This window comes from Arvicanthis niloticus, chromosome 13, assembly GCF_011762505.2.
Source record: "Arvicanthis niloticus isolate mArvNil1 chromosome 13, mArvNil1.pat.X, whole genome shotgun sequence".
Lineage (NCBI taxonomy): Eukaryota > Metazoa > Chordata > Mammalia > Rodentia > Muridae > Arvicanthis > Arvicanthis niloticus.
This window is the reverse complement of record NC_047670.1, coordinates 53,675,241-53,700,280: the sequence shown is the minus strand read 5'-3', so window position 1 is coordinate 53,700,280 and position 25,040 is coordinate 53,675,241. Positions and strand designations below refer to the sequence as shown.

General features: G+C 53.4%; 1 protein-coding gene across 2 annotated transcripts; it reads right to left on the bottom strand.

Annotated features, from left to right (window-relative positions):
- Positions 1-151: 151 nt before the first annotated feature.
- Cyth4 (cytohesin 4) lies at positions 152-24,810 on the bottom strand. 2 transcript variants are annotated; one of them, XM_034516557.2, is made up of 13 exons: positions 24,563-24,810; positions 18,807-18,889; positions 16,981-17,045; positions 15,805-15,871; positions 14,561-14,679; positions 13,489-13,569; positions 11,957-12,069; positions 10,333-10,481; positions 6,536-6,647; positions 3,763-3,839; positions 2,951-3,022; positions 2,346-2,500; positions 152-1,641 (listed from the first exon to the last, which is right to left on the bottom strand). In XM_034516557.2, exons 1-13 carry the CDS (start codon positions 24,579-24,581, stop codon positions 1,569-1,571), a joined length of 1,185 nt encoding a protein of 394 aa, XP_034372448.1. In that variant the 5' UTR covers positions 24,582-24,810; the 3' UTR covers positions 152-1,568. The 2 variants fall into 2 exon arrangements, with proteins under 2 accessions (XP_034372448.1, XP_076767714.1); XM_076911599.1 differs by lacking the exon at positions 24,563-24,810 and adding an exon at positions 19,398-19,532.
- Between the last annotated feature and the right edge of the window lie 230 nt (positions 24,811-25,040).

The window sequence follows — 25,040 nt, the reverse complement described above, 5'->3', positions numbered from 1 at the left end:
ACACACACACACACACACACACACACACACACACACACACACACACACACACACTGTCCCAAGGATCACTGAGTGCTCCCTCTTCCTGGTCTGGGAAAAGAATGAGGGGGAGGACCAGGGAGGAGTCAGGGATGGTGACACAATTACAGAATATCTTTCTGTCTACGAGCTGCGTCATGAGCTTTTATTCTTGCTTCTAAGTGTTACAACAGGAAAGAAAATGATGTCCCCACCACCTTAGTGCTGGGGAAAAAGCCGAGGACCAGAGAGGGGTAGGGACAAGAATCATGCGGCCTCTGTGCACACACATGCCAGAGGCAGAGGAAGACTTTAGGGCCCCTTAACCCCCAAATGTGGGCAGTTGGTGTGGGCTCAGCTCACCAGAAAGTCCTCAATTGCCCAGCAAGAGCTTCGTTTGCCTTGCTGGTGCCCCAGCTCCCAGGTGTGTGTCCCTGCTGAGTCGTGTGTCTTCCCCTCCCCACCCCCACTGTGCTTCTCTTCTTCCTATCCTGTAGAGAGTTCACACAGGTGGGCTGTGAGGACAGCCTGGCCACCTGCTGCTCCTTCTCAGAGTCCAGGCTGGCACAGGGCACAGAAAGCCCCATTTCTTGCTGCCTTGCTGAAGAACTTTTCCCTGGGGTGGGGTGGGGGGCTCCTCAGGCAGGAAAAGAGGTACAAGTGTTCTGGCAGAGAAGCATCAACCAAGAGGAACCTCCCTAGGGACACAGCAGCCTGCTGTGTATGGACATCTGGCCTTGCTCTGGCAGGAGGCAGGAGCAGGGGCCCATTCTGCAGCCCTGGCTACCCTAGCTCTGCCAGCCAGGTAGCCAGCCGTGGGCCATGGCCAAGTGTCTGTCCAAGCCTGAGTCCTGTGTTACCAGCTGGCTTGCCATGGCCTCCAGGCATCCCTCCTGGTGGGCACAACCTGAAGCATTCTCGTCTCCCATTTTTCTCAGCTGTAGGTTAGACCTGACACCGATGTAGATACTGCCACAGTCTCCTCTGCGCATTCTTTCAGGTCAACACCCTTGGGAACAGTGCTAGCAGCATCCTCAGAACCTTCCAGCTCAGTGTCCCCCTGGAAGCCAAGCTGACCCAAAGCCTGCTGGGCCAAGATGTTTCCTATCCGAACTCTGCATTTTGTCAGACCCCGAAGAGGGCTGTGTTCGGTGGAGAGGTTTGTCTGGAGCTTTGGGGCTCCAAGCTAGATGGACCTGATACTTGTCCATGGCAGAGAGGGCCTGGACAATCTGAGGGAAGGAAAACCTCTGAGCTGGAAGCCTCCAGGAAATCGATGGTCCTCCTGCTGGGAGGGAGAAGATGGGTAGTGGGCTCTAGGCTGGCTCATCTCCCCATCCTAACACAGCCACAGTGGTCTTCCTAGGTCCTTCCTGGCAGGCTTCCCCGTGAGCTCTGTGTCCTTTGAGGAGCCACATCCACCAGCAGCCAGTTCCAGTGATGGGGAGGGGCAGGCTCGCGAGCAGGAACAGGCACAGCCTGTGAGAGGTGTCTCTGTGACTCCAGGTACCATAGGTCCTATGGGGTTGCCAGCGCCATCTCCCGGAAGCTCACTGCTTGCTGACAATCTTCTTTTTCCGAGCAGACAACAGATCGTAGAAGGGAACTCGGGTGATGCTGGCCCTAGGGGTAGAGAGAAAATGAGACTTCAGGATGCTGGAGGGTAGGGACGTCCGGGCTTATGATTTGGGATGTGTGGCTCACCCTGCTGCACAGGAAAGGGCAGGGACAGATGTAGGGGAGATCATTCTGTTAGCCTTGTCCCAGAGGAAGGCCCAGCAAGGATGGGACCTCAGGTTAGGAGGTGAGAGTTCAGTAGACACCACCAGACTCCTTTCTAGCCCCTTTAGAAACCCAGGAGAAGCAAGAGAGCTGCTGGTGAAGCCAACTGGGCCCCTCATTGCTGTGTGTCTCTGAGCAAGGGTCTGTCATCTCTGGGTCTCTCTGATTTTTCAAATTCCTTGTCCAGTGGCCACTGCTGCCTTCTAGCTGACAAATCTCCCATTGGTCCATGTCTGCCCTGTTATCTACATACAGAGTAGTCTTCCTCCCCCTCCCCCCTCCCCTTCTCCCTCCTCCTTCCTTCCCCGTCCTGCCACACCCCATTTCCAGGCTGAGCTTTTTGCAAGCACCAAGTGCCTGGGACCTCCCACTGAACCTCTTCTGCCTTCCCTGGATTTGGCCTGGTACCTGGCTCAAGAACATGCCCACCGATGGCCACCCAATAGGAAGGAGATCTGGAGTTTGTTCCTTTATAGACAAGGAAAGAAGACCCCAAAGAAGTCAGAAGGGGACAGGAGATGTCCACTGTCCCTGCCGCCCCTCACCTGATGGCCTCGATCCACTGGTCGCGCTCCTCAGCATTGGCAGCTGAGATGCGGTAGGATTCGTGCTTGCCTTCCACCACCTTGCCGTCCCCGTCCGTCTTGCATGCCTTTATCTTCTGGCCCCGGCAGCTGGGGTTGTACAGCTCCAGGCAGAACTGTGTGAGGTGCCGTGTGAGGGTGAAATTGGGAGGGACAGGCTAGGACATTCTTGGGGGGTCACAGAAGCAAGAGCAGCGCTCTCATAGAATGCCCTTCCCAAACAGCTCAGAGGGAGAGGAAACTGAGCGCCTACTACATACCAGGCTCCCTAAATTCCATGTAACAGATCTGGGGCGCACGTGTGTGTGTGTGCGTGTGCATGTGTGTGTATGTGTGTGTGTGTGTGTGTGTGTGTACCAAGGCTCAGAAAAGAGCTGAGATTTAAGTTCCCCAGTTAGTGCCAGAGCCAAGCTCCACAAGACAACTGAGACTTGTTCTTTCAATGACACTGACCCTCCTGTGTTCAAAGCTTCAGAAGAGACCCTACAGAGTGTCTGGGCCTCATGGAGGGTCCCACGAAGGCCCCTTCCCTCAACCATGCAGGGAATCCCCAGCTGGACTCTCACCGGCTTCTTGGGGTCATCCACCTTCTGCACAGAGAGGTTCTCCAGGGGGATGATCCCCCGAGGCTCTTTGTCCTAAGGAAGGAAAGTCAAGGGCAGGAAATAAGCTTGGGGCCTCAGACCCTCCCTGCACACTGCCTAGCCACATAGCGGCTCAGCTCCAGAGCCTTGGTTGGGATCTGGAAGGCCCAGTTAAATGCATGTAAGTGCACTACATACATGTAGGCAGTATTCACAAAGGCCAGAAGAGGGCGTCAGATTTCCCCCACGATTGGAGTTATAGACAGCTATAAGCTACCATGTGGGTGCTGGGATTTGAACCCCTGGAAGACCAGCCAGTGCTCTTAACTGCTGAGGCATTTCTCCAGCCCCCTGCACCTTTTACATTCTTTTTTTTTTTTTTTTTTTTCTTTTTGAAGTATATTGTTCTGTAGCCCAGGCTGGCCTTGAACATGTTAAGATCCTTAGGCCCCTGCTTTCTCAGTGCTGAGACTGTGGGTCTGAGCCCCATGCCCAGCCTTTAGGAACTCCATCCATCTTTGAACAGTGGTTTTGTTTTATTTTCAGGGCTGGGAATTGGCCAGGGCCTCACACAGGCTAGGACCACGCTTAACAGCCCCAGAAACTCAACTTTAAGCCAGGGCTCTCCCTTGTCCAGCTTTCTCCTCTTTGCCTCTGAGTTTTCTACACCTGTGAAATGGGATCATAGGGACACTGAACCCTCTAAAAGGGCCTAACACTCTCTTGCAGTAACAGGGACTGTAGGGTCTGGTTGTGGCTGATTGTATCCTATTCCTGCCTCCCCATACACTCACAGTGGTGAACTCAAAGTAGTAGAGGCAGTTGTCCGTGAGAATGAACCAGCGTCGCTTCCATGTCTTCACACGGCCCCCTGCAAGAGGCCAGCAGAGGGGAGGGTCAGCCTCCCTCCTCCTGGGCCACCAAGTTCCCTCATAGGTCAGCCAGGGAGCATTGTGAGTATTCTCTGCTCACCAAGCCTCCAGATCCATTTTTTTTTTTATACCTCACATGTTAGTAGCTCCTAGCAACTCCCATCACCCCATTTCCTAGCATTTGGATTCCCAGGTAGAGGATCAGGTAGAGGGTCAGTTGCACTGTTCCATGCTCTCCTAGGCCACTGTCACCTGACCTTGACTTGAACCTAGAATCACCTAGATAAGCCTCCGGACATGTCCGTCCATGAAAGGATTTCCAAACTGAGTTAACTGAGGTGAGAAGACCCCCTTTCAATGTGGGCAGCAAGCAGGGGCTGGAGGCCCGGACTCAAAAAGGAGAGACTGAGCCAAGCGCTGGCTTCCATTGCTCTCTGCTTCCTGAAAGTGGATACAATGTGACCAGCCTCCCCAAGCTCCTGCCAAAGGCACTCTTCCTCCTTAAGTTGCTTTTGTTGCAGCACTGAGAACAGTAGCGGACACAGAAGTCCACCTTTGATGTATCAGGCAGGGGAGGAAATGAGGATGTGAATCCCTGTGGCCAGCCTCCTCCTCCTGGATGGCCACTGGCAACCCCATTTTATAGATGAGGAAACCAAGGCTGGGAAAAACTAGGCCACACATTTATGGCCCCATGCTTTCAAACGCCAGTGTCCTTGCCCTGGAGCCCAAGTTCTCAGCCATATTGGCCAGCACCCTCTTGGGTCACTGCCTCCACTGTCCAAGTGCAGAAGCTGGTGCTGAAGGGAGGGTTGTGAGCTGCGCCACTGCGAGGCTCTGATGCTCCCTCTGCTGTCTGGCTTTGTGACCTGGGGGCTGGAAGCTGGTGCCTGGGGCAGCAAAGGAGGCCCAGAGGACTGTGGGAGGAAAGGCTGGGGTGACAGAAGGCTTGGTGGGTATCTGGGATATGGGTAAGTCTGCCACTGTCTAGGTACACAGTAAGTGATTGAAGCTGCCCAGCCTGGGTCCTTCCTTCAAGATGAGGTGTTTTTCTTCATCTGCCTTGGAAGACCCAAGTCTGTGCCTGGCTGGCCGTGCTGGGCAGGCTCCTGGGAGTGTTTGTGGAGGCAGGGCTGGTTGTTTCTGTCAATCATCAGAGCAGCCACTGCTGCACTCGCCATGGATCTGTCTAAATTACATTCATTCTCTCTCTCTCTCTCTCTCTCTCTCCCTCCCTCCCTCCCTCCGTCCCTCCTTCTTTGTCCTCCTGCTTCAGGAACACCCAGCCCTCTGCTGCCCTAGATAGGACGCTTGCTGTTTGTGTGGTCTTGAGAAGTTGCCCTAACCTTGCTGACTCTGGCTTCCTGAGAATGACCACCCAAAGGTTCGGGTGTTCGAGGACCAGCACCTCACGGTTAGTAGTCCTGAGCAGAGCTACTCTGATAGACTCTTCTCTCCATCCTTCTGGGAGAAACACTCATGGAGCCTCTGTCTCCACTGACCCCTAGCAGCCACTCCATGACCCCTGCACCCCTAAGACAGATGGATGGGTGGAAAGGGAAGTGTTTTTATGTATATATGGGTGGGTGGGTATATGGATGGGTAGATATATGAATGTGTGGATATATGGATGAGTGGCTATATGGATAAGTGGATAGGTAGATGGATGAATGGATGATGAGCAGGAGGATGAAGGAGTGTTTGGATAGATGAGTGGGTAGGTGGATGGAAGAATGGGTGGATGGATGGATGAGTAGAGGAGTGGGTAAGTGGATAGATGAACAACAGATGGTAAGTGGATGGGTAGCTAGAGACAAAATGGGTGGGTGGACAGATGGGAGGATGGATAGGGCAATGGGTGGGTACATGGATGTGAGTGGAGGGGTGGACAGATGGATAGATGAACAGGGCAGGTGAATAGATGATGAGATAGGTAGCTGAATAGATGAGTGGCTAAGTAGATGGATGAGTAGGCAGATGAGCGGATAGATAGGACAGTGAAGGGGTAGGTGGGTAGATGGGTGGGTGGGTAGATGGGTGGGTGGGTAGATGGGTGGGTGGGTAGATGGATGGGTAGGTGGGTAGATGGGTAGATGAATGGGTGAGTGGGTAGATGGATGGGTAGGTGGGTAGATGGGTGGGTGGGTAGATGGATGGGTAGGTGGGTAGATGGGTGGGGGATAGATGGGTAGATGGGTAGATTGATGGGTGGGTGGGTAGATGGATGGGTGGGGGGGTAGATGGGTGGGTAGATGGGTGGGTAGGTGGGTAGATGGATAAGTGGGTAGATGGGTGGGTGGGTACATGGATGAGTGCGTGGGTAGATGGGTGGGTGGGTAGATGGGTAGATGGATGGGTGGGTGGGTAGATGGGTGGGTGGGTGGATGGGTAGGTAGATGGGTAGATGGGTGGGTAGGTAGATGGGTAGATGGATGGTTGGGTGGGTAGATGGGTGGGTGGGTAGATGTGTAGACAGATGGGTGGGTAGGTAGATGGGTAGATGGGTGGGTGGGTAGATGGATAAGTAGAGGGGTGGTCCAGAGGAAGGATAGAAAGTGTAAGTAGACTGCTGGGCTGTGGGTTAAGAGACCCAGAACTGTACAGGTCCACTCCTAAGGGGTGTGTGTGTGTGCACACAGGTGTGTGCCACATGTGTGCAAGTGAGCATATCAGAGTATGTGTACAGAGGTCTCACCCAGCTTGAGTAACCAGCCTTCACGGTCAGGGTTGAAGAAGGTGTGGGTGAGGTCACCACCATCATCCTCGGGGATGGAGAAAGGCTCGCTCTTGATGCTGTCAAACAGGTTCTGCCAGGGAGGAGGCAAAAGATGGCTTCAGTCCTCTGAGTATGGGGCCTGGACAACCTGCCTTCGTGACTTTGGCAAGTCAGCCCTCTCCTGGTTAACCTACTCCTGGGTCATTCTTGTGACCTCTCCCCCCAAGTCCCTGCCCCCTCAGGTGATTGGCACTCTCCTTTGCACTGGCCACACCCAGACCCTTGTGTGCCTTCCTCTGTGTTGCCCTCAGGTAGAGTAAGCAGGATGGGTGCCTTAGGGTCATACGTAAGGACACAGACACATGGGAGATGTCCCTATTCTACTTAGGTAGCCAGTAGAACCTTCTAGATAACACATGCTGAGGTGAGGCTAGAGGAGGCCTTGGGGAGGAAGAGATTGACTGCTCCAGGTTCAGAGGCCCAGTGGCAGGAGAGGTGCCCAGTGTAGGGTGCTGACCACAGTGTCTATCTAGGATGGGTTCTCATTGTAGGGACTGAGATTTAGAGGGTTCCCCCAAGAGCTAACTTCAGTCCTCCATGGATGACTTAGCTGCTTAAATATGCAAGGAGTGACCCTGGAGGTATGTGAGCCAGGGCTGAGATGGCTCCTACCCTAGGGTGAGGTATGGGTGCAGACCCACCACACTGTTTCAATTTTCAAATTTCCAGTGGGCACCGAGGCTCACCCAGCTGTGTGATTGAATCTGTAGAGGCGGGGCTGGACCACCCTCCAGCCCAGGCTTTGTGTCCCCTCCCAACTTCACTGTGGTATGGGGGTGAGAGGAAAGTGGGACTGACTTGTTTTGGCTGGAGTAAGGGCAGCAGAGCATGGGGGTGGGGGTGGCAGACTTTACCTTGGGAATCCCCGAGTGGCTGGTGGAATGAGTGTCGGGGACAGGAAGGCCATAGCAGTAGCGGAGCTTCCAGCTCAGCCAAGTATGAGGGAGCCCAAGAAGGCTGCAGGGCGACAGACAGGGTTGCAGCCTCTGCTAAACCCACAAGGGTATCTGAAAGTTTCTGCGGTCACAGTAGCAACGTTTGTATTCTGCCTTGAAGAAACAGTGCAACACGCCCACACGTCCTGTGTTTTGAAAACACCTTGAAGCCCCTGTCTCGGAACAAACCACTGCATAGAGAACTTTCAGGGCCCTGTTCCTAGAATCCCCTCTCCTCTCGTTTTTTTGTCTAGGTTTGCAGTGAGTTGAGTACCGCACTCCATCCCCAGGTGCCAGGGAGGGACCTCTAATCGGTGGTTTAGAGCCTTGTATCCTATGTGCTATAATGACTAGTTTAGACAGAGACACATGACCCTGGCCAGTCAATAGGAATTGACTCCAAGAGTAGTTTTCTAGAAGAAGCTGACGGCCTGGACCTGCTTGAGCATCTCTGCGGTAGCCAGGGTCTAGAAGATCGCCAGGGTGTGGGGTGGCCTTGATGTGACATGCAGCTCCCTCACACCATCAAGCCCCTGGATCTAGCCACACCTGAAGCCAACAGTCTGAGGGAAAGGGATCCCTGTTTGTTTGTGTTTTTAAAATTTAATTAATTAATAGTATGTGTGTTTATGTGAGGGCATTAGATCCCATGGAAAGGAAATGGAATTACACAGTTGTGAGTTGTCATGTGGGTGCTAGGAACTGAACCCCAGTCCTTTGGAAGAGCAGTCAATCCTCTTAATCACTGAGCCATTTCTCCAGCCCCATCCACGTTCTGTTCTTTCTAGTGATACTCGCTGTGATTCTCCTAGCCAGTGTGGCAGGACAGGAAGGCATGAAGAAAGAGCTATCGAGATTTACATATGATGGACTAGCAGGATGGCTCAGTGGGTAAAGGCACTTGCTGCCAAACCTAATAACCTGAGTCGGATCCTTTGGAAGGAGAGAACCAGCTCCTGCAAGTTGACCTCTGACCTTCACATGTATACTGCGGCCACATGTAAGGGACAGAACCCACCGGGGGGCACAGTGACAGCATGCCTAGGACACTGCCTGCTCTGACAGGGAGGCCTGAAGAATGGCCCAGGGAGGAGCTGGTATTCATCTCCTGCCCCTGTGTCTACCCCTACCTCTGTACCTAGAACCTTGTAAGTACTCTGACACGGCCTGCCTGCACCCTACATCCACAATACACCTCTCCTCAAGGGCTGTGTGACCTTGGGGTGACCTCTCTTGGGGCACGTCTCTGTGTAAATTCACTTCTGACTCTTGGTGAACTTAAAAGCATTTTGTGGCTTCTTTGACAGTTGAGCAACAGGTGGTCCATGGAGAATTCACTGAAAAGAGACAGTGTGGCACTGGGTTCTTGCTTTTTTAAAAATATATTAAAATGAGGCCCAGGAGAAGGTGAGAGGAGTCTGGGTCCATGTGGTTGCCCGTGAAAACCTGGGATGGCTCTCAGAGTAGGCCTGGGCACGATTGGACACAGCTGAGGAAGATTTGAAATCACTACCCACTCCCCGTGAGCTCTGCTCGCTCCTGCTGGAGAGGCTCCAGAGCCCAGCTGTGGGCTCAAAGACTGGCAGCCATCTGGCGGAGGTTCCTGTTGGCCCTGCTCTTTGCCTGGCTATGTGCTGCTGACCAGGGTACCTGACCCTCCCAGCCAGACTGGAAGCTACATGGAGGTGACCGGCTATCATTTCCAAGAAAGTTGGAAGCCAAGGAGCATGAGGAGGGGATGATGTAGCAGCAGTTCTCTGGATGGAAGGCAACAGCGGTCAGTCGGGGGGCAGGGGGCATTTAGGATTCCCTGAGAAGGCATGCTGGTTCTGCCCCCAAGCATGATGCCTCTAATGCCTGTGTGTTCCAGCCTACACTGAGGGCTGGTTTGCTTTTGTTTTGTTGCTTAATTTTGCTTGTTTGCTTTGAAACGGCATCTTCTCTTACCCAGGCTAGCCTCTAACTTGCTACGTAGCCAAGAATGCTTTTGGATTCTTGATCCTCCTGCCTCCACCTCCCGGGTACGAACGCTAGGGACTGGACCCAGCGCCTTGTGCGTGCTTGGCCAGGTTTCTGGGGTGACACCTTTGCCTGCCCCCCTCCAAGATGGCAGCAGCCTCTCTCTCTGTAGCAAATCTCTCACAGTCATCATGGTTGATGTCAGTGTGCTGTGGGGGTTGAGTGTGGATGTGATTCATGTGTGGATCCCTTCCCACCAGACCTTGGGCTTGGTCTAGGGCAGGACCTGTGTGGAGTTATCCCTGGGCCCCTGTGCCAAGAACAGGTTTTGGTGCAGTGTGGCGAGGATGCTGTGTTGGGATCAGGGGACAAGAGGCTTGGGACTAGCCTTGCTGTAGAGCTAGTGGGGAATTGTGGGAGACTGGTTTTCTCCCTTTGAGCACCCAGCTGAGCATTTTCTCCCTGTGGGTTGCAGAGAACCGGGCATTCTGAGCTTAGGAGGTATTGTCCCCTTTTACTGGGGTGCTCAGGATGGATCCCTATAGTCTGTGCGTGCCTTTGAGCCCCACACTAAGCTCAAAGCACCATTTTGGGGCAAGTGTGAGTAATGACTGGCCAGGGTTTCCCCAAATCTAAATCTGACGTACTTCCCATGGTCCACCTGCAGACACCCTTGCTGAGATGAGGCCAGGCTGATGATGCCCACATATGATGGCCCACCTCATAATAATGACTAGTCTGGTGGACCTCCGCGCCCTCTGCCTCCACTGTATCTCAGAGGGGTGGGACTCCCGGAAGATCAGTAAGGGGTGGTGAGCTCACCCTCAGCTGCTCCTCCGGCAGGTCACTGCCACTGTTGATGCCACGATTCATGGACACAAAGCGCTCGAAGGACGGTCTGTCCCGCACGTTGGGGTTGTGTAGGCCGGTGTTGAGCATGATGACGGAGAAGGACAGCACGTAGCAGGTGTCTGTGGAACCCTGCACTGGTCACGGTTCTGGCCCAGGTTATTGTCCCATCCTCTGTTCCAGAACTGGCAAGGTCCAGCCCACCCCTGGCTGAGCTTGGCAGACGTTCAAGGCCCAGCCTCCCCTCCCACTCTTGCAAACCTCAGCTGCTGCTCTGCCCCCTGCGGCTCTGCCCACCCTCCTTCCCTTTCAGATCCTGCTTGCCATCAGCTGCAGCCCTTCCAGGCCCGCCTACTCTGTTCTCTGCCTCCTGGGAACTGGAGCTCAGTGTTAGCCGCCCTGTTAGTTAGCAGCTTGTTCTAAGCTGCTTGGTAACCCGGACGCCTTTTCAGGCCAAGCTGCCAGCAGCTGGCTGCAATGTACAGATTTGTGTGCAGGCTTCGGGGTGTGCTTGCTGTTCTGGGTCTCCCGAGGATCTGGAACCTGAGGGGGCCAGTTCCCAACCCCTTGACCCATGCTCAGCTCTCTGCACCCCCAAGGCCTGTCCTGGGAGACAGGTGCAGCTGCACCTCCATCTTAAAGACCAGACCCTGAGGCACAGGAAGTTGAGTCACACAGTGACTCCAGGTGACTCAGTGACAAACTGATCGGATGATTAAAGTCCCTTTCATTTCTACATAGCCTAAATGACCGGATTGATTGAGACAGGGTCTTACATGAAACCCAGGCTGGCCCTTGAACTGGCAGTGATCCTCCCGCCTCAGCCTCCCTGCTGCTGATATTATAAATGTATGGCACCACCCCTGTCCTCCACCAGTGTTTATTGAGCATGACACTGTTCTGGGTTCTGGGAACCGCAGGCGAACATGGGTCTGCTGTGCTCCCTGCCCTTGCTGGGTGTTTAAATGTGTAGAAACCAGATGCCAGTTCCCAGGTCATGGCCAAGTGCAGCAAAGACTCCAGGGAACTTTTGTCCTCAGTTTGACATAGGACAGATTGCTGCCTGTCTGACTCTGACTCTGTGCTTCCCCGGGGGCAACCTGCTGCCGTGCTTAGAGACTGGCATGGGGGCTTGAGGATGCTGACACGAGGGTCCAAAGGCCTTGTGCATATAAAGCACCAGGAATGCAGGGACCCCCCTCTGAAACTTGGCTTGTGGTACAGTGGCTCCGCCCTCATCCTGTCCCTATCTCAATATTTGGTTCCCCTTGGAGGCAGAGGTATGGGTGACAGAGCTTGTTGATCATCTGCTCTGCCCTTCCCAAGATGTTATATGCATGGGAGCCTTTGTTTAAGTGGAGACATTAAAGCATCTTCCCCTTATAACTTCTTAGAGAACTACTCGTCCTTCAAAACCTCACTCGGACTTTGCTTCCTCTGAGAAGCCATCCTGTACCCCACATCCCAATGCTCCTCTGTCTTTCCCTGTTCCCTCTCCCCAGGACCGTGCTCCAGACAGACATGGAATTGGTGCTCTGTGAGGGTTAGGTAAAGGTCTGAAGTGTGAAGTGCTTGGGGAACATAAAGAATTTGTCACCTGTGGACCGGAAGACTCCAGGGTTACAGAGGCAGTAGTGAGCAGCGAAGGCCTCCATCATGCGGTCAATCTTCTGGGCCTCACCTGGCAGCCTGAAGCTCCACAGGAACTGCCTAGGGGACAGGACCATGGTTAGCGAAGCAGGCAGGGCTCTTGGTGGCACCAGGTGGTGAATGTGAACTGGTGACCACTTGGCTGGGCAAACATGGGGTGGGTGAGTTCAGGTGCAAAGTGCCAAGAGCACTGGAGGATGCAGAGTCTTATAGAACACTGGGATGGAGCAGCAGGCTCCGGCTGTGGGGCCCTGGCAGCATCTCTCCTCCATGGGCCTCTCTTTCCTTGGGACCTAAGCTTCCCCTAAGTTTTGGACATTTGTGACTTAGTGTCAGCTAAGTTCTCTTATCTCCTCAGGTCACTTAAAACCTGCTCAGCAAAAGCTTATTGAGAAAGAAAGTCAGAAAGAGAGAAAGCAAGAAAGAAGGAGGAACGAAACAAAGGAAAAAAGATTGATAGATGATAGATAGATAGACTGATGATAGATGATAGGTAGATGGATAATAGACAGACAGACAGACAGACAGACAGACAGACGAGTGATTCCTAAGCCCTTCCTCCAGGAAGCCCATACAGCTTGGATAATAGTAGCCTCTTTGTTCTTAGCCTTGCAAACTCCTACTCATCCTTCAAAGCCCAGATCAAATCTCCCTCTTGGGAGCTGACTTCCAGGCCTTCCCAACAGCAGCTTTAAGACTTCCTAAGTTGGCATAAAGTCTCACCAAGACTTAAGGCTGACACTAGCTGTGTCAGGTTACAAGCCCTTCTGCATTTAGTCCTCCTACCCTCCCGACTTGGTCCTGATTTCCATGTTACAGATGAGGAAATAGAGGCCCAGGGAACTGTGCTTCCTTCTCTGGTTTTTGTTTCATTTTGTTTTGTTTATTTGTTTTTAAGAGAGGGTGGCCCACATAAGCCTGGAACCTACTATGTAGCCCAAGCTGGCCTGGAGCTCACAGCAGTGTCCCTGCCCCAGACTTCCAAGTGCTACGATTACAGGTGTGAGCACCATGCCCTGCTTTGAGGTTTCTTCTTTGTGCTTTGCTCTGGGTCACATGGGGAATGAGGGGCAGAGCTGGGGTTTGGAGAGGACCTCATGGGGCACTCACTGCTCATGCGGGGACCACACTGTGTGCACAGATGGGAAAACACAAGTGGAAGTAAGAGCATTAGCATCAGGCCATCACGAGCCACAGCGACAGTGCTCTACACAGAGCCAGACACAGGAACAAAGTAAATGTGGGCTAGCCTAGAAAGTGCTAGAACATGGTGCTAGACCCTCAGATGAGGCCACCATCTGAGGAAGGGCAGCTGCAGATATCGCAGTGGTGGAGCAATGAGAGGCAGCCGCAGGCTTCTATGTCTGGGATTCTCCTGCCTCAGCTCTACAGGGCCATGGGCCTCTCAAGCTTCCTCCTATGCATGCAGCCCTGGGTTGGACCCCTACCCCCACCATGTCCCCTCCCTGCACCACTTACCTAAGGGCCTGAACAAGGTTGAGGTTGGCAAACTCATGGCAATCCACAAAGGCCTGCAGAACCTGCAAGTTGATGGGGTCCCTGGGGAAGGACGGGACAAGATGACACACTTGGCAACTTGCCATGTCCGCCTTCTAGAGAGGGAAGGGAGAGATGACATCCTCCCAGCCCAGTTATACAGTGGGGGCACACCTCTGTCTCTGTCTCTCTTTCCCTCTGTCTCACTCTCTTAAACACACGCAGACACATGTGCATGGATGCACGCACATGTGTATGGACACACACACACACATACACACACAGACACAGAGGCAATGAACACTCGGTCACTTCCTGCCTGGTCACCCTACTCCAGCCTCTGCAATCTCCACCCCCCATTTCCTCATCAGCCTTGGTCCTCCCTCTCCCCACCTCTCAGGTCAGGAACCTGTGAGCTGCCTCTCAGCAGTGTTTGAGAAGGGCTGGTGACTCGCTGAGCCTCCAACACTGTGGCCCATCCCTCTACCAGCCAGAAGGTAGTCCCAGACACTCCTGTCTGGACCCTCTCCAGATCCCCCTGCCTCACACCCTTCCTTCCTTCCTTCCTCCCTCTCAATCCTTCTTTCTCTTCCACCGGCTGCTGAGTCAAGCTGTCCCTGCTGAGGGCCTTGTCATTGACTGTTCTCATAGCCTGAAATCCTCCTGTGTGCACAGCCCTCACTTCCTCGCCAACAGAAACCAGAGCCCCAGCTCAGAGCCCTCCTGTTTGCCTTCTGTGTACCCAACAGAGCTCATTTCTGTCTCTCTCCCATTCAGATAGCACCTGTCCCTGAAGACAGGAGTTTGACCAACTTGTCTTATACGGCCAGCGTTAGGAAGAGAGCTCAGAGCACAGCAGGCACAAACGACATGAATGCATGAATGCATGCATGAATGCATGCATGAATGAATGAATGAATGAATATGCCAGAGCCTTGGAATCAGTGCTCACCTCAAGTCCTCAGCATGGTGGCTTTCCAAGCACTGTCCACCCTGAGTGACATGTCCACCCCCACACCTCCACTTCCCGCTCCCTGTCTGGGGATCCTCTTACTTTTCCCCCAAGTAGTTGCCAATGGCTGTCTTGTTGAGACCGTCACCCTTGTAGAGGAACTGGGCGATGTCCTGGATATCAGAGGTCAGCAGCTTGTGCTCAATGAGATACTGGATGCCCTGGAGATGACACAGAGTTCATGAGCTGCCCCCATAGCATGGGCCCCTGGTGGAGGAGGGGAGAAGGGAGATCTGGTGTTTGGACTCCCCACAGCCTGTTCTGGGATGGTGTTCTCCAGTCACCTCTGGGAGGAGGCGAGCTCCCCATCTCTGGAGGTGTGCTCAGGGGGCTAAGCAAAGCAGAGCTTCCCGGGGTCCCTCCAGCCTGGCACGCTTCAACTACACCCTCCCGTGGTTGCTGGAAGTCACAGTTCTAAGCCTCGGTGAGTCAGCCTCTCCTTTTATTAGCTCCCCACTCTTATTATTCCAAATAGTTTCATTTCACTGCAGTAGCAATCTACGCTCATTGTGTAAAAGTCACACAGACCAGCTAAACCAAAAGAGGGAGGTGACTGCAAACCCCACCTGGGAGGTAGCCAGCTTCCATGGCAATGACCTTCACTGCTCTTCTCAAGTGGATGGGAGGGCGCGCCCCACCTCCCAGCACCTTGAAGCCAGCTTTGCTAGGCATCCTGAGTGCGTGTTTGTAAGAGGGCAGGTAAGTGGAGCAGTGGTCCCGGGCCTGGGCCTGTGCATGGTGAATGCACAGGCGAGGCGGTCTCAGTCAGAGCCTTCTCTGTGGCTGCATGGACTCTTGCCCTGTGGCTATCCCTGGTGGAGAGGGAACCCATGGCCACCTGGCAGAAGGAAGGGCTGCTTGCTGGCACTGAAGCCACGGGCAACAAAAAATCAGAATGAGTTTCTGCAGCCCGGGCTTGGAAGGTATGCTAGGGAAAGAGAGAGTTCAAGGTCTAAGGACCTCACTGCCATAAGCCCATTCCTGAGTAGAGCATGGGGCCAGGGAAGCGAGGGGATTGGTCCAAGTCAGGGGATTTCACAGCCTTCCTGTCTTCAGGCTACAGTGTTATGGAATGAACAGAGGCCAGCCCTAGCTAGGGACCAAAGGCTTGTCCCTGAGGGGTCTCAGCGCTCTCTGCTGGGTGGTTTGTGGGGTCAGCTTCAAAGGTCCTCAAAAGGCATCTTCCTCCCTTAGTTTGTCTGTGCACCTTGGTGAGTCCATGTCCTCCTATGGTCACCCAGAAGCCCACTTTGGTGGGACCCATGCCCCCTCCCCTGGATGTGTACCTTAGCAGGGTCCATGTTGAATTTCTTTCTCCCGATGCACATCTCCTTCTCTTTCTGTGCCATCCGGCTGTGAACAGAGGTATATCAACATGGTGGCTCTGGATGCCACCGTCCCCCGTAAGCCCCAAGGAGGCCTTTCTCGGGAGAGCCAGCATGTCCTTGGAACTCCATGTGTAGCCCCAGCCCCTGTGTCTGGCCCGCCTGGGAGAGCAAGAACCACCTGGGAGGGTGTTAAGAGGCAGGGTAAGCTGTAACTGAGCACTGAACTCTAGGCCTCTCGGGAGCTCAGCAGAGCTCACTGGGGAGGAGACAGGGGTATGACAGGGCCAGTGAGAACATGGGTCCCAGAGGCTGCTCCTGAACATAAGTCTTACTATACATACTCTTGGGCCAGCCCATGAGAATGAGTCCTTTCATCTCTCCTCCCTTCCCCTGGCCTCGGTTTCCTTCTCTGCAAGAACTCCCAGCTGCCCTCATGCAGAGTGTGTGTGTGTTTTCATGTGTACACATGAGTGTGCATGTGTATGAGTTGCCTGTGAAGCAGGGGTTTCAGAGGCTGGGCAGGCTCCCGGCAAACCATGTGTAGTTCAATAGTCCAGTGCTCAAGAGTCCTAGCGGGCATGTCTAGCCTGCTGGCTACAAGTGGCTGTGTCTGGCCCAGGAGAACTATGAATGCCAACCAACAGATTTATTTTTTCAATTTGTAGCAGAAATGTCACTTATGGTTTTACAATGTCAAAAGGTTGGGGGTCTAGGAGATTATATGGGAACTCAACCTTCTCCTTATATAAATGGGGAAACTGAGGCCCAGAAAGAAGACCCAACACTAGGGCAAAGAGCCAGCAGGACCTTCTTATGTGAGGACTGAGTTGGGCCAGCAGAGTCTACTCCAGGCCAGACTTCTGGTCCCTAGATACCAGAGCGCCCTTACCCTCATCCAGGGTCAGGGTCAGGGTGTTTGCTCCTCTGGTTTCAGCTGCCTCTGACCAGTAATGTGCAGGCAGTACTGTGGGGAGGTGGGGTGGAGAGGTGAGAGTGTGGGGGTTGTTTGAGAATCAATGGGGAGTCATCCAGACAGTGCATATGGGGCTGTGGGCATCTCCTTGGGTCCTACTACCATCCATGGCACACAGAAATGTGCCCGGGAATCGTCTTCCCATGGGCCAGGCCTCTCACCTCTCCTCAGTGCTCTCGAAGCAGTCAATTTGGGCAAACACATCTGCAATTTCATCCTTCAGTTTCTGTGGATACACATACAAGGGTCAGCCTGGAAGTCCCACTCTGCTTGTGGTTCGGGCTCTTCCCTCAGCCTTCTCAGCCCCACCCCTTTCCTGTGCCCTTTTATCTTCAAAGCAGGAGCTCAATACCTCTGTGTGCTCTTGCGCCTGCATCAGCCCTCGTTTCAGGGGTGGGAGTCCCTGTGCACACACCTGACCCTATTTTCAGCTTGCTCTCTCTCCCCGTGTGGCCAGAAAGTCTCCTGCCCGTTGTTCCCACCAACAGGCCCTCTCTCCACCTGGCTAACAGCTCCCCATAGAAGCATGGTGCTGCCCTTCCCTGTTCAGAATTCCTCTGTGGCTCTCATGGCCACCTAGGGCATGGATCCCATCTCTTGTCCAGTATCACATCTTCTCTGTCACTTGTCAGTAAGCGCCTGTCATATGTCCAGGGCCGACGGGGCATTCCCATGCCTGCAGGGCAGATTCTAGGCCTGAGCTGCTCTTGACTCCGTCTCAGCACGCCTCAGGCTGCTTCCAGGGCTTGCCCAGTACAGAGGAGATTCCTCCCCAGCTTGCCCACCAACCACATTTTCTGGACCACTTGGAGAGTAGCTGTCCTGGTTCTACCCTGCTGGTAGTAGGTGAACAGGGCAAATAGCCCAAGAGGCAAGCACCGTCTCCCCACAAGATGAGGGGTACTGAGATGTGGGTTGTTCCTAGGGATCAGAACTGGCATGAGACCCCTTGCTCTGAAAGCTGACAGATACTGTCCCCAGGGATCTTGGCTTAGCTTCCACTCACAGGCATAATGGGGATACTCTCACTGCTATCACTGTTACCTATTTGCTGTAGCTATGGGGCCAGGGGCCAGGTGTGAACAAGGCCCAGGTTCTGTTTTCGTGGAGATAGAGTTTGGGGATGTTGGGGCCATGGATGCCTGGTGAGGGGGCTAAAGGGAAAAGGGAGGAACTATGCAGAAAGTGACCACCACAGGAGCCTGACACGTGTGTGTTCAATAGGATGCTAGCCGAGCGGGTGCTTTCGTGTGGAATCAAGTGTGCATGTGTATGTAGGTGGCAGGCAGCCTGGAGACGGAGGTAGAACTTTGATCAGGAAGGTGTGGGAATGTGAGGAGAGCTGAGAGGAATCCCAAGTGGAGGTAAGAAAGTATGCAGAGGCCCGGAGGCTGAACTGAGCCAGGCCAGATTGAGGAACAGACCCCTGTCTCTGGAGGTAACTGATAATCACGGGAGTGGTCATCTAAGAAACCAGTGAGCTCCCCAGAGCTGAGCCCAGGGTGGATGTGACCTTGTCCAAAGAGTGGGTGTGACCTTGTCCGGAGGGCACCTGAAGGAAGAGTCAAGAGCTTGTACCTTGTCTGCTCTGGGCCTAGCCACTGAGCTGGTGTGGGCAGTCCCTGGCATGTCCAGCCCACTTTCTATTTTTGAGGTGGGATTAAGGTTGGGGCTCTGGGACCTTGGATTGAGCTGAGAGGAGCCAGGGATCTAGGACTCAGGATGGGGGGAGGGGCTGGTGCCTGGGGCTTTGTGGGAGAAGAAGACAAAAGTCTGACTGGCTTTCTGAACATTTGGTCAGGAGAGTGGGAGACAGATAGTGTCAAGGGCTGGCTTGTGGGCATGTGTAGTTTAGTCATTACTATGAGTGTGTGTAGGTCTCAGTGTGAGCATGGGTGAGCATGTGTGGATCTGAACAAGATCAAGTATGAGTCTGTTGAGTGTGAGTGTCTGTGGTCTATGAGTGTGAGCATATATGTGCACACACCTGGATGTCCTCCAGCAGCTGCTTCCTGTGCCATTTGATCTGCTGTAGCTCCTTGGCCTCTCCACTGCTAAGTTCAGCTGGATCTGGAGAGAAAGGTTGCTTAGTTCTGCATCCCAGGGCTCCTCCTGGGGAGACCCCTGAAACAAAGTGAGACCCACGATGCCGGTGACACTTGCTTGGCACCACTGGAGCCTGACTGGATGCCACCACCACTGGGAGGCATTCTTGGACATCCCTCCCCAGAGTAACCCCACTTCTCTATCATCATTCTTCTTACTCCCGGGAGAGAGATTTCCTGTGGCTGTTATGGGGTCACCTGGCCATACCTAGCTGCAAGGGAAGCTGGCAATTGAGCTTTACTAGGATGATCCTGACTTTGTAAGAAGGGAAAACAGAGCCTTTCTAACTTGGGCCTGGCAGAATGACTCCCACAGAGAAGGATGGCAAGAAGAAGAAGAAGAAGAAGAAGAAGAAGAAGAAGAAGAAGAAGAAGAAGAAGAAGAAGAAGAAGAAGAAGAAGAAGAAGAAGGGCCACTCTGCCATCAGTGAGGTGGTGACCCGAGAATACACCATCAACATTCACAAACGCACCCATGGAGTAGACTTCAAGAAGCGGGCCCCTTGGGCACTCAAAGGAATCTGGAAATTTGCCATGAGAGAGATAAGGAGTCCAGATGTGTGTATCGATATCAGGCTCAACAAAGCCGTCTGCGCCAAAGGAATAAGGAATGTTTCATATCGCATCTGGGCCTGTTTGTCCAGAAAACGTAATGAGGATGAGGATTCACCAAACAAGCTGGACGCATTGGTAACTTAAGTGCCTGTAACCACATTTAAAAGATCTCTAGACCACCAATGTAGAGGACAACACTAAACCTGCTGAATGTCAAACAAAGTTGCAGAATCAAGAAGGGGCAAAGGGTTGGCACACCATCAGTCCATGCTCTAAGACACTGTAGCTCAGAGAATAGAAATAAACTGGAGCCCTGAATCAGACTGGCTCCCAATCCCGTGCCATCCCATCATCCCCCAAAACAAAGTGGGGCCCACAGCACTGGAGCCACACCCGGATGTTGCTCATTCACCCCACCTACTACACTCCAGTCAGGATCTCCACAGAGCCAGGCACAGCAGCTTGCCATACTTGTAATCCTGACATTTGGGAGGTTGAGGCAGGAGGATTACAAGTTCAACGCCAGCCTAGGTTATAGGGTGAGATGCAGTCTCATCAACAACAACCAGAAACCAACCAATCAAAAGCAAACTGCAGCCAACAATGTGGGCAGCTAAGGATCTCCAAGCCATCCCAGAAAGACCATGGTGGAGACCTTGGTCAGGGCACCTGATTCACCACTTCCTGTGGTTCAGGAAGAAAGGGTGTCCTTGAGTTCCTGCAGTGACTAGCTGAGACCAAGGCCAAGAGAAATGGCAGTGGAAAGATTAGGGGACACAGGTTGGGAGGAGACCTGAGTGGTTTTATAGAAGATGGTGAGCAGAGATTTGCAGGGGTCACCAACAGGCAGGCACCCAGGAGGGGCATGAAGACACAATCTGACTAATGACCAGCTCAGCTGACTCACCAGTCTCCTACGGGGCCGCCTTGGCCCTGGCACAGCAAAGGATGTAGCCATATGTCATGGCCAGACGCTGGATTCCTTCCTGGGTCCCCTGACTACCACCCATAATGTCTAACCAGCCGGGTGCAGATACTGGCACTGGGCCATGGTTTCCCTTGGTCTGGAACCTTTGCCCTAACAAAGACCAGCCAGTTCTTTATTTTTATTTTTGTGTTGCTAAGGATAGAACCAAAGGCTTTGAAACAGGCCTGACAGATTCCCGACCACTAAGCCCCATCCTGGTCCAGCTATTCATGTTGACTGGAGTCCACACAGGTTCAGAGAGATACTGCTCCTCTACTCAAGGGCTTTCAAATGCCATGGGACCATGTGAAGCTAAGAACCCCTTCTTAGCAAAAGCTGTGTGCGGTGGGACCTGAATGTTTTTTTGATGATGTTTTGTCACCATCAAGGCCTGCTAGAGAATGGGACAGCTTTGTGTAGATGCAGAGGAGAAGGTCCCCTGCTTGGACGGTCCCTCCAGGACACGAAGTCCCCCTTCCCATTGCACATGCAGCTGGGTGTGGGGCTCCTTAAGCAGGACTGCAGACCTGTTGCCTCAGTGGGACTTTCTTTCCCTGCAGGGGTAGAGACCATATTCCCTATGCAGGTCTCATTAAAGTCCAAGCTCTTGGACACCCAAGGGACCCCAGTCATTTAGTCTTCATGATTCTTTATGGGGGTAGTTCTTAGTTTAAGACTTGGGAACTCAGGAAGGTGAGGTGGCATATCCCGGGTCACACAGCTAGGAGGGAACAGTATGGGATTTCAGCATGGTGACTGACACAAGGCTTTGCTCAGGCGAGCCAGGTGTGAGTGTGTGTGTGCATGCACGCATGTGTGTGTATGTATGTGCATGTTTGCATGTGTGTGTGCATGTGCATGCGGATGTCTGTGTTAGGAAAGTGGATGAGCATGTGTGTTCAGCCCTGTAGAGGCCAGAGGCTGACGCCATGTGTCTTCTTCACCTTCTATTTTTTGTTTGTTGTTTTGTTTTTGTTGTTTTGTTTGTTTTGTTGCGTTTTCTTTTCTCTCTTTCTTTGCTTGTTCTTTTCTTTCTTTCTTTCTTTCTTTCTTTCTTTCTTCCTTTCTTTCTTTCCTTTTTTCTTGTTGAGACAGGGTTCCCCTGTGTATCCCTGGCTGTCCTGGAACTCACTCTGTAGATCAGGCTGGCCTCAAACTCTACCTGCTTCTGCCTGTTGAGTGCTGGAACTAAAGGCATACACATCACTGACAGCATCTCTCATGAAACTTAGACTGGCTGACTACCAAGCTGCACCTGGACCTCAGACAACTCTGAGATTTCCCCTCTACCTAGCCTCTTTCTGAGCCTTAGGAGTGCACCTCAACCCCAGGCGCCTTCTCAGCACCTCCCTCTAGCCTCCGGGCACCGCCATCACCAGATCTTGTCAATCTTCCTTCTGTGTCCATGAACTCAAGGTGGAAGCTGGGCTTCCCAAAGCCATTCCACCTCCCTCTGTGTGCTGGCCGAGTGCTCCCACTGCCTCCTCCTCAACTGAGGACCCACTTTGTGTACTCTTCCTTCTGTCTCTCAATCCCTCATGCTCTGAAGAGGGGATTTTTAACTCCCTGCTATATGTGATACTCTTGGGAGTTCAGAGAGATTAAATGACCTCTCTCAGCCAACATAGCTGGGTGGTGGTGGAGCTGGGGTCCACGCTCTACCCACCTGGGACTGGAGCCTACAGCCCTCCTAGAGCCTCGTGAAACCCACAAGCCTGGGTGTTCTGACTCTGTGCCAACCACAACGGTGTGAAAAGAGGTCACCTTCACCCCTGGCCTGCTCTGCCTTCTGTGCTCCAGCCTCAGGCCAATGAGCACCCAGTGCCCACTGCCTGGCAGACACCACCTCAGCTCCTTACCACTTCCCCCTTGCCCTTCCTCTTTCCCATCTTATTTTTAGTGCCTGCAGCTTGGCTTCCAGGCCAGCTGGCTCCACTTCCCCTTTCCTGGTGAAGGAGGTACCACTGGGCACACAGGGAGGAGGCTCCTGAGGGGCATTAGGCAGAAGGGGAGGGAACTTCCTCTCCCTGCCAGTGGCCTCTAGTTTTAGCCTGCCTGCCCTCCACCACTGGTCTATATCAGGCAGGGCTTTCTTGTGCTCAGGGCTCACCTTGTTGCAGGCCCCGAGGAAGGGCCTTAGCCTGCTTCCCTATAATACAGATCCATGGCAGGAGCCAGAGGCAGCTTGGGAGATCCTTGGCCACCACCCCTATCCATAAGTATCACAAGGGAACCCATGCCGGCTGCAGAAGACACCTGGCCCTGGCACCTGCAGGGCAGATCCCCACAATTTTCAGAGGGAGGACAGGAGGACAAAGGACTAAGCCACTCACAAACAATGCATCTGAGGGGATCCCCAGCCATGGCCTTCTGTGGGACCTGGGTAACAACATCTCCCCCTTCCCAGATGCCTCCCCCAGGAAGTCCCCAGCCCCTTTTCTCATTCTCCTCATTTGTGGGTGTGGCCGGGTGAGGATCAGTGTCCTCTGCCCTCCACTCAGTACCTGGAACATCAGCCAGCTCCCCTCTGGTCATTTTGAAGCATGCCACAGGGCCATTTGTAAAATGAATGACTAAATGAACAAACAGAAAGATGAAGCAGTCTGGCGACCCTTTGCCTGGTCTCCCTTTGCCTTCTTGTTGGCCCTGAACCTCAGCCCAGTCCCTGGGTCTTTGTGGAACTTAACTCACCTCCCCTCGTTCCTCCCCCGCAAAGCCCCAGAGAGACAAGGGAGAGGTTATAGTAAGGAGATCTTTGGTGTCCCCTCACAGCCTCCTGTGTCTGGTCCATAAATGAATGGCTGTTGGAAGAGTCTGAAGGAGGCAGGTGTGGTGGCCACGCCTTTAATCCCAGTGCCGGGGAGGCAGAGGCAGGCAGGTCTCTGTGAGTTGGAGGCCAGCCTAGGCTACATGGAGAAATCTTGTCTCCAAAAATCTAAAAGAGGAGGAGGAGGAGGAACAGGAAGAAGAGGAAGAGGAGGAGGAGGAGGAGGAGGAGGAAGAAGAAGAAGAAGAAGAAGAAGAAGAAGAAGAAGAAGAAGAAGAAGAACAAGAAGAACAAGAAGAAGAAGAACAAGAAGAAGAAGAACAAGAAGAACAAGAAGAACAAGAAGAACAAGAAGAACAAGAAGAAGAAAGGAAGAGAGAGAGAGAGAGAGAGAGAGAGAGAGAGAGAGAGAGAGAGAGAACGAACCTAATGGGTTTCTATGTCCTGGGATTTGGAACAAAGCATAGCATCTGGAGAATACCCAGCACCAGTGGGTGGGGCCCAGCACCAATGGGTGGGGCCCAGCACCAATGGGTGGGGCCTGGCTGCTCAGCGTTAGGTTTCATTTGAGGAAAGGTGTCACTCTGGACCAGTCACATAGACCTGGGGATCCAGACAGCTAGCAACTGCTGTCCCTCAGAGGCTAGACCTCTGAGAGAACTCTCTAAGGCTCAGGTACAGGGACATGGCTCCTCCCACAGCCCTGCTCTCTGCTCCCTGAGAACCACACCAGCCTGTCCCTCCTGTCCCAACTGTACAGCCTCCTTTTGCTCTGTCCCTCAGACCCAACACCCTGGCTATAGAGTGAATGAGGCCTACTGCGCCAGGGCCTCACTGAACATGTTACTCATTCAGGCAACGTCCCCGGCCTCCTTCAAAGGTCCCCAGACCCCAGGAGCTAAAAAGGCTCTGTAGGGCCCTCACATGGGCCAGGCAGGTGTCACCACCAACACCATCTACTTTCATCAGAAGTCATTCTTTCCAGCCACCTCGGGGCCCCTGCAGAGAACCTTCTCTCTGCTTGAAGACTCTTCCTCAGAACTCCCAGAACTCTCTCTGCTTAGCTCTGTCGGCCTGAGGCCTCTTGATTCCCTCTTCCCTAGTCCTTGATCTTCTGTCTTATCTTTTATCTTGTTTGTCACCATCCACCCCATAGCTAGTGCAGAGCCCAGGAGGTCAGCGACCACTCAGATCCCTGTGGAACCCTGAGACCTGGAGTGCAGCCCAGTGCCTGCCTCTGCTCACAGAGTTTGATGTTTTATTTCCTGGCCTTCTGGGCATGGCTGCCATTGCTTCCTTGTTCTGCAGGGGAAAGGGGCTGAGGCCCATGGCTGGGACCTATTGCTTACCTGCATGACACACATCCATTCTGAAGCCCGGAGGGAAGATGGCCCAGCTGCTTGTCTTGCTAGCTCAGCTGCTGCTCTGGTGGGTAGCCAAGAGGGCCAGTCATGGCCCCTTCCTGCCTGCCCCGCCCAGACCCTGTGGGAGGAAGTCAGCCCTGGCCACAGGGGTCTGTGCGCAGGCTCCTGATGCAGAGCGCACTTCCTAAAGGCAGTTGGGTTTCACCACTTAGCTTAGACCCTGGCATCTGAGTACTGGGATAGTGGGGAAGCAGAAGAAACGCAGAGCTGTGGGCGGGGCGCTGGTAAAGACAGACAGGCAGATGGATTATGGGCACCCACAGGCTCAGTCACAGGAGAAGAAGGTCCTAAGGATGGACCTTCTCTGGGGGTGGGGCATGGGCCTTTACCCATCAACCTCTTTATAGACAAGCCAAAGGATTTTCTAGTCGCTAAGGTCCTCTCTGAAGTCTTCACCAAATCT

What these genes read in the sequence shown, in the direction of transcription:
- Cyth4 (XM_034516557.2), bottom strand. An exon ending in AGCTGCTGGAGGACATCCAG is followed by an intron (nt 17,046 to 18,806) that starts GTGTGTGCACAT and finishes GTGTATCCACAG; the next exon opens with AAACTGAAGGATGAAATTGC. An exon ending in GGCAACTACTTGGGGGAAAA is followed by an intron (nt 13,570 to 14,560) that starts GTAAGAGGATCC and finishes GTCCTTCCCCAG; the next exon opens with GGACCCCATCAACTTGCAGG.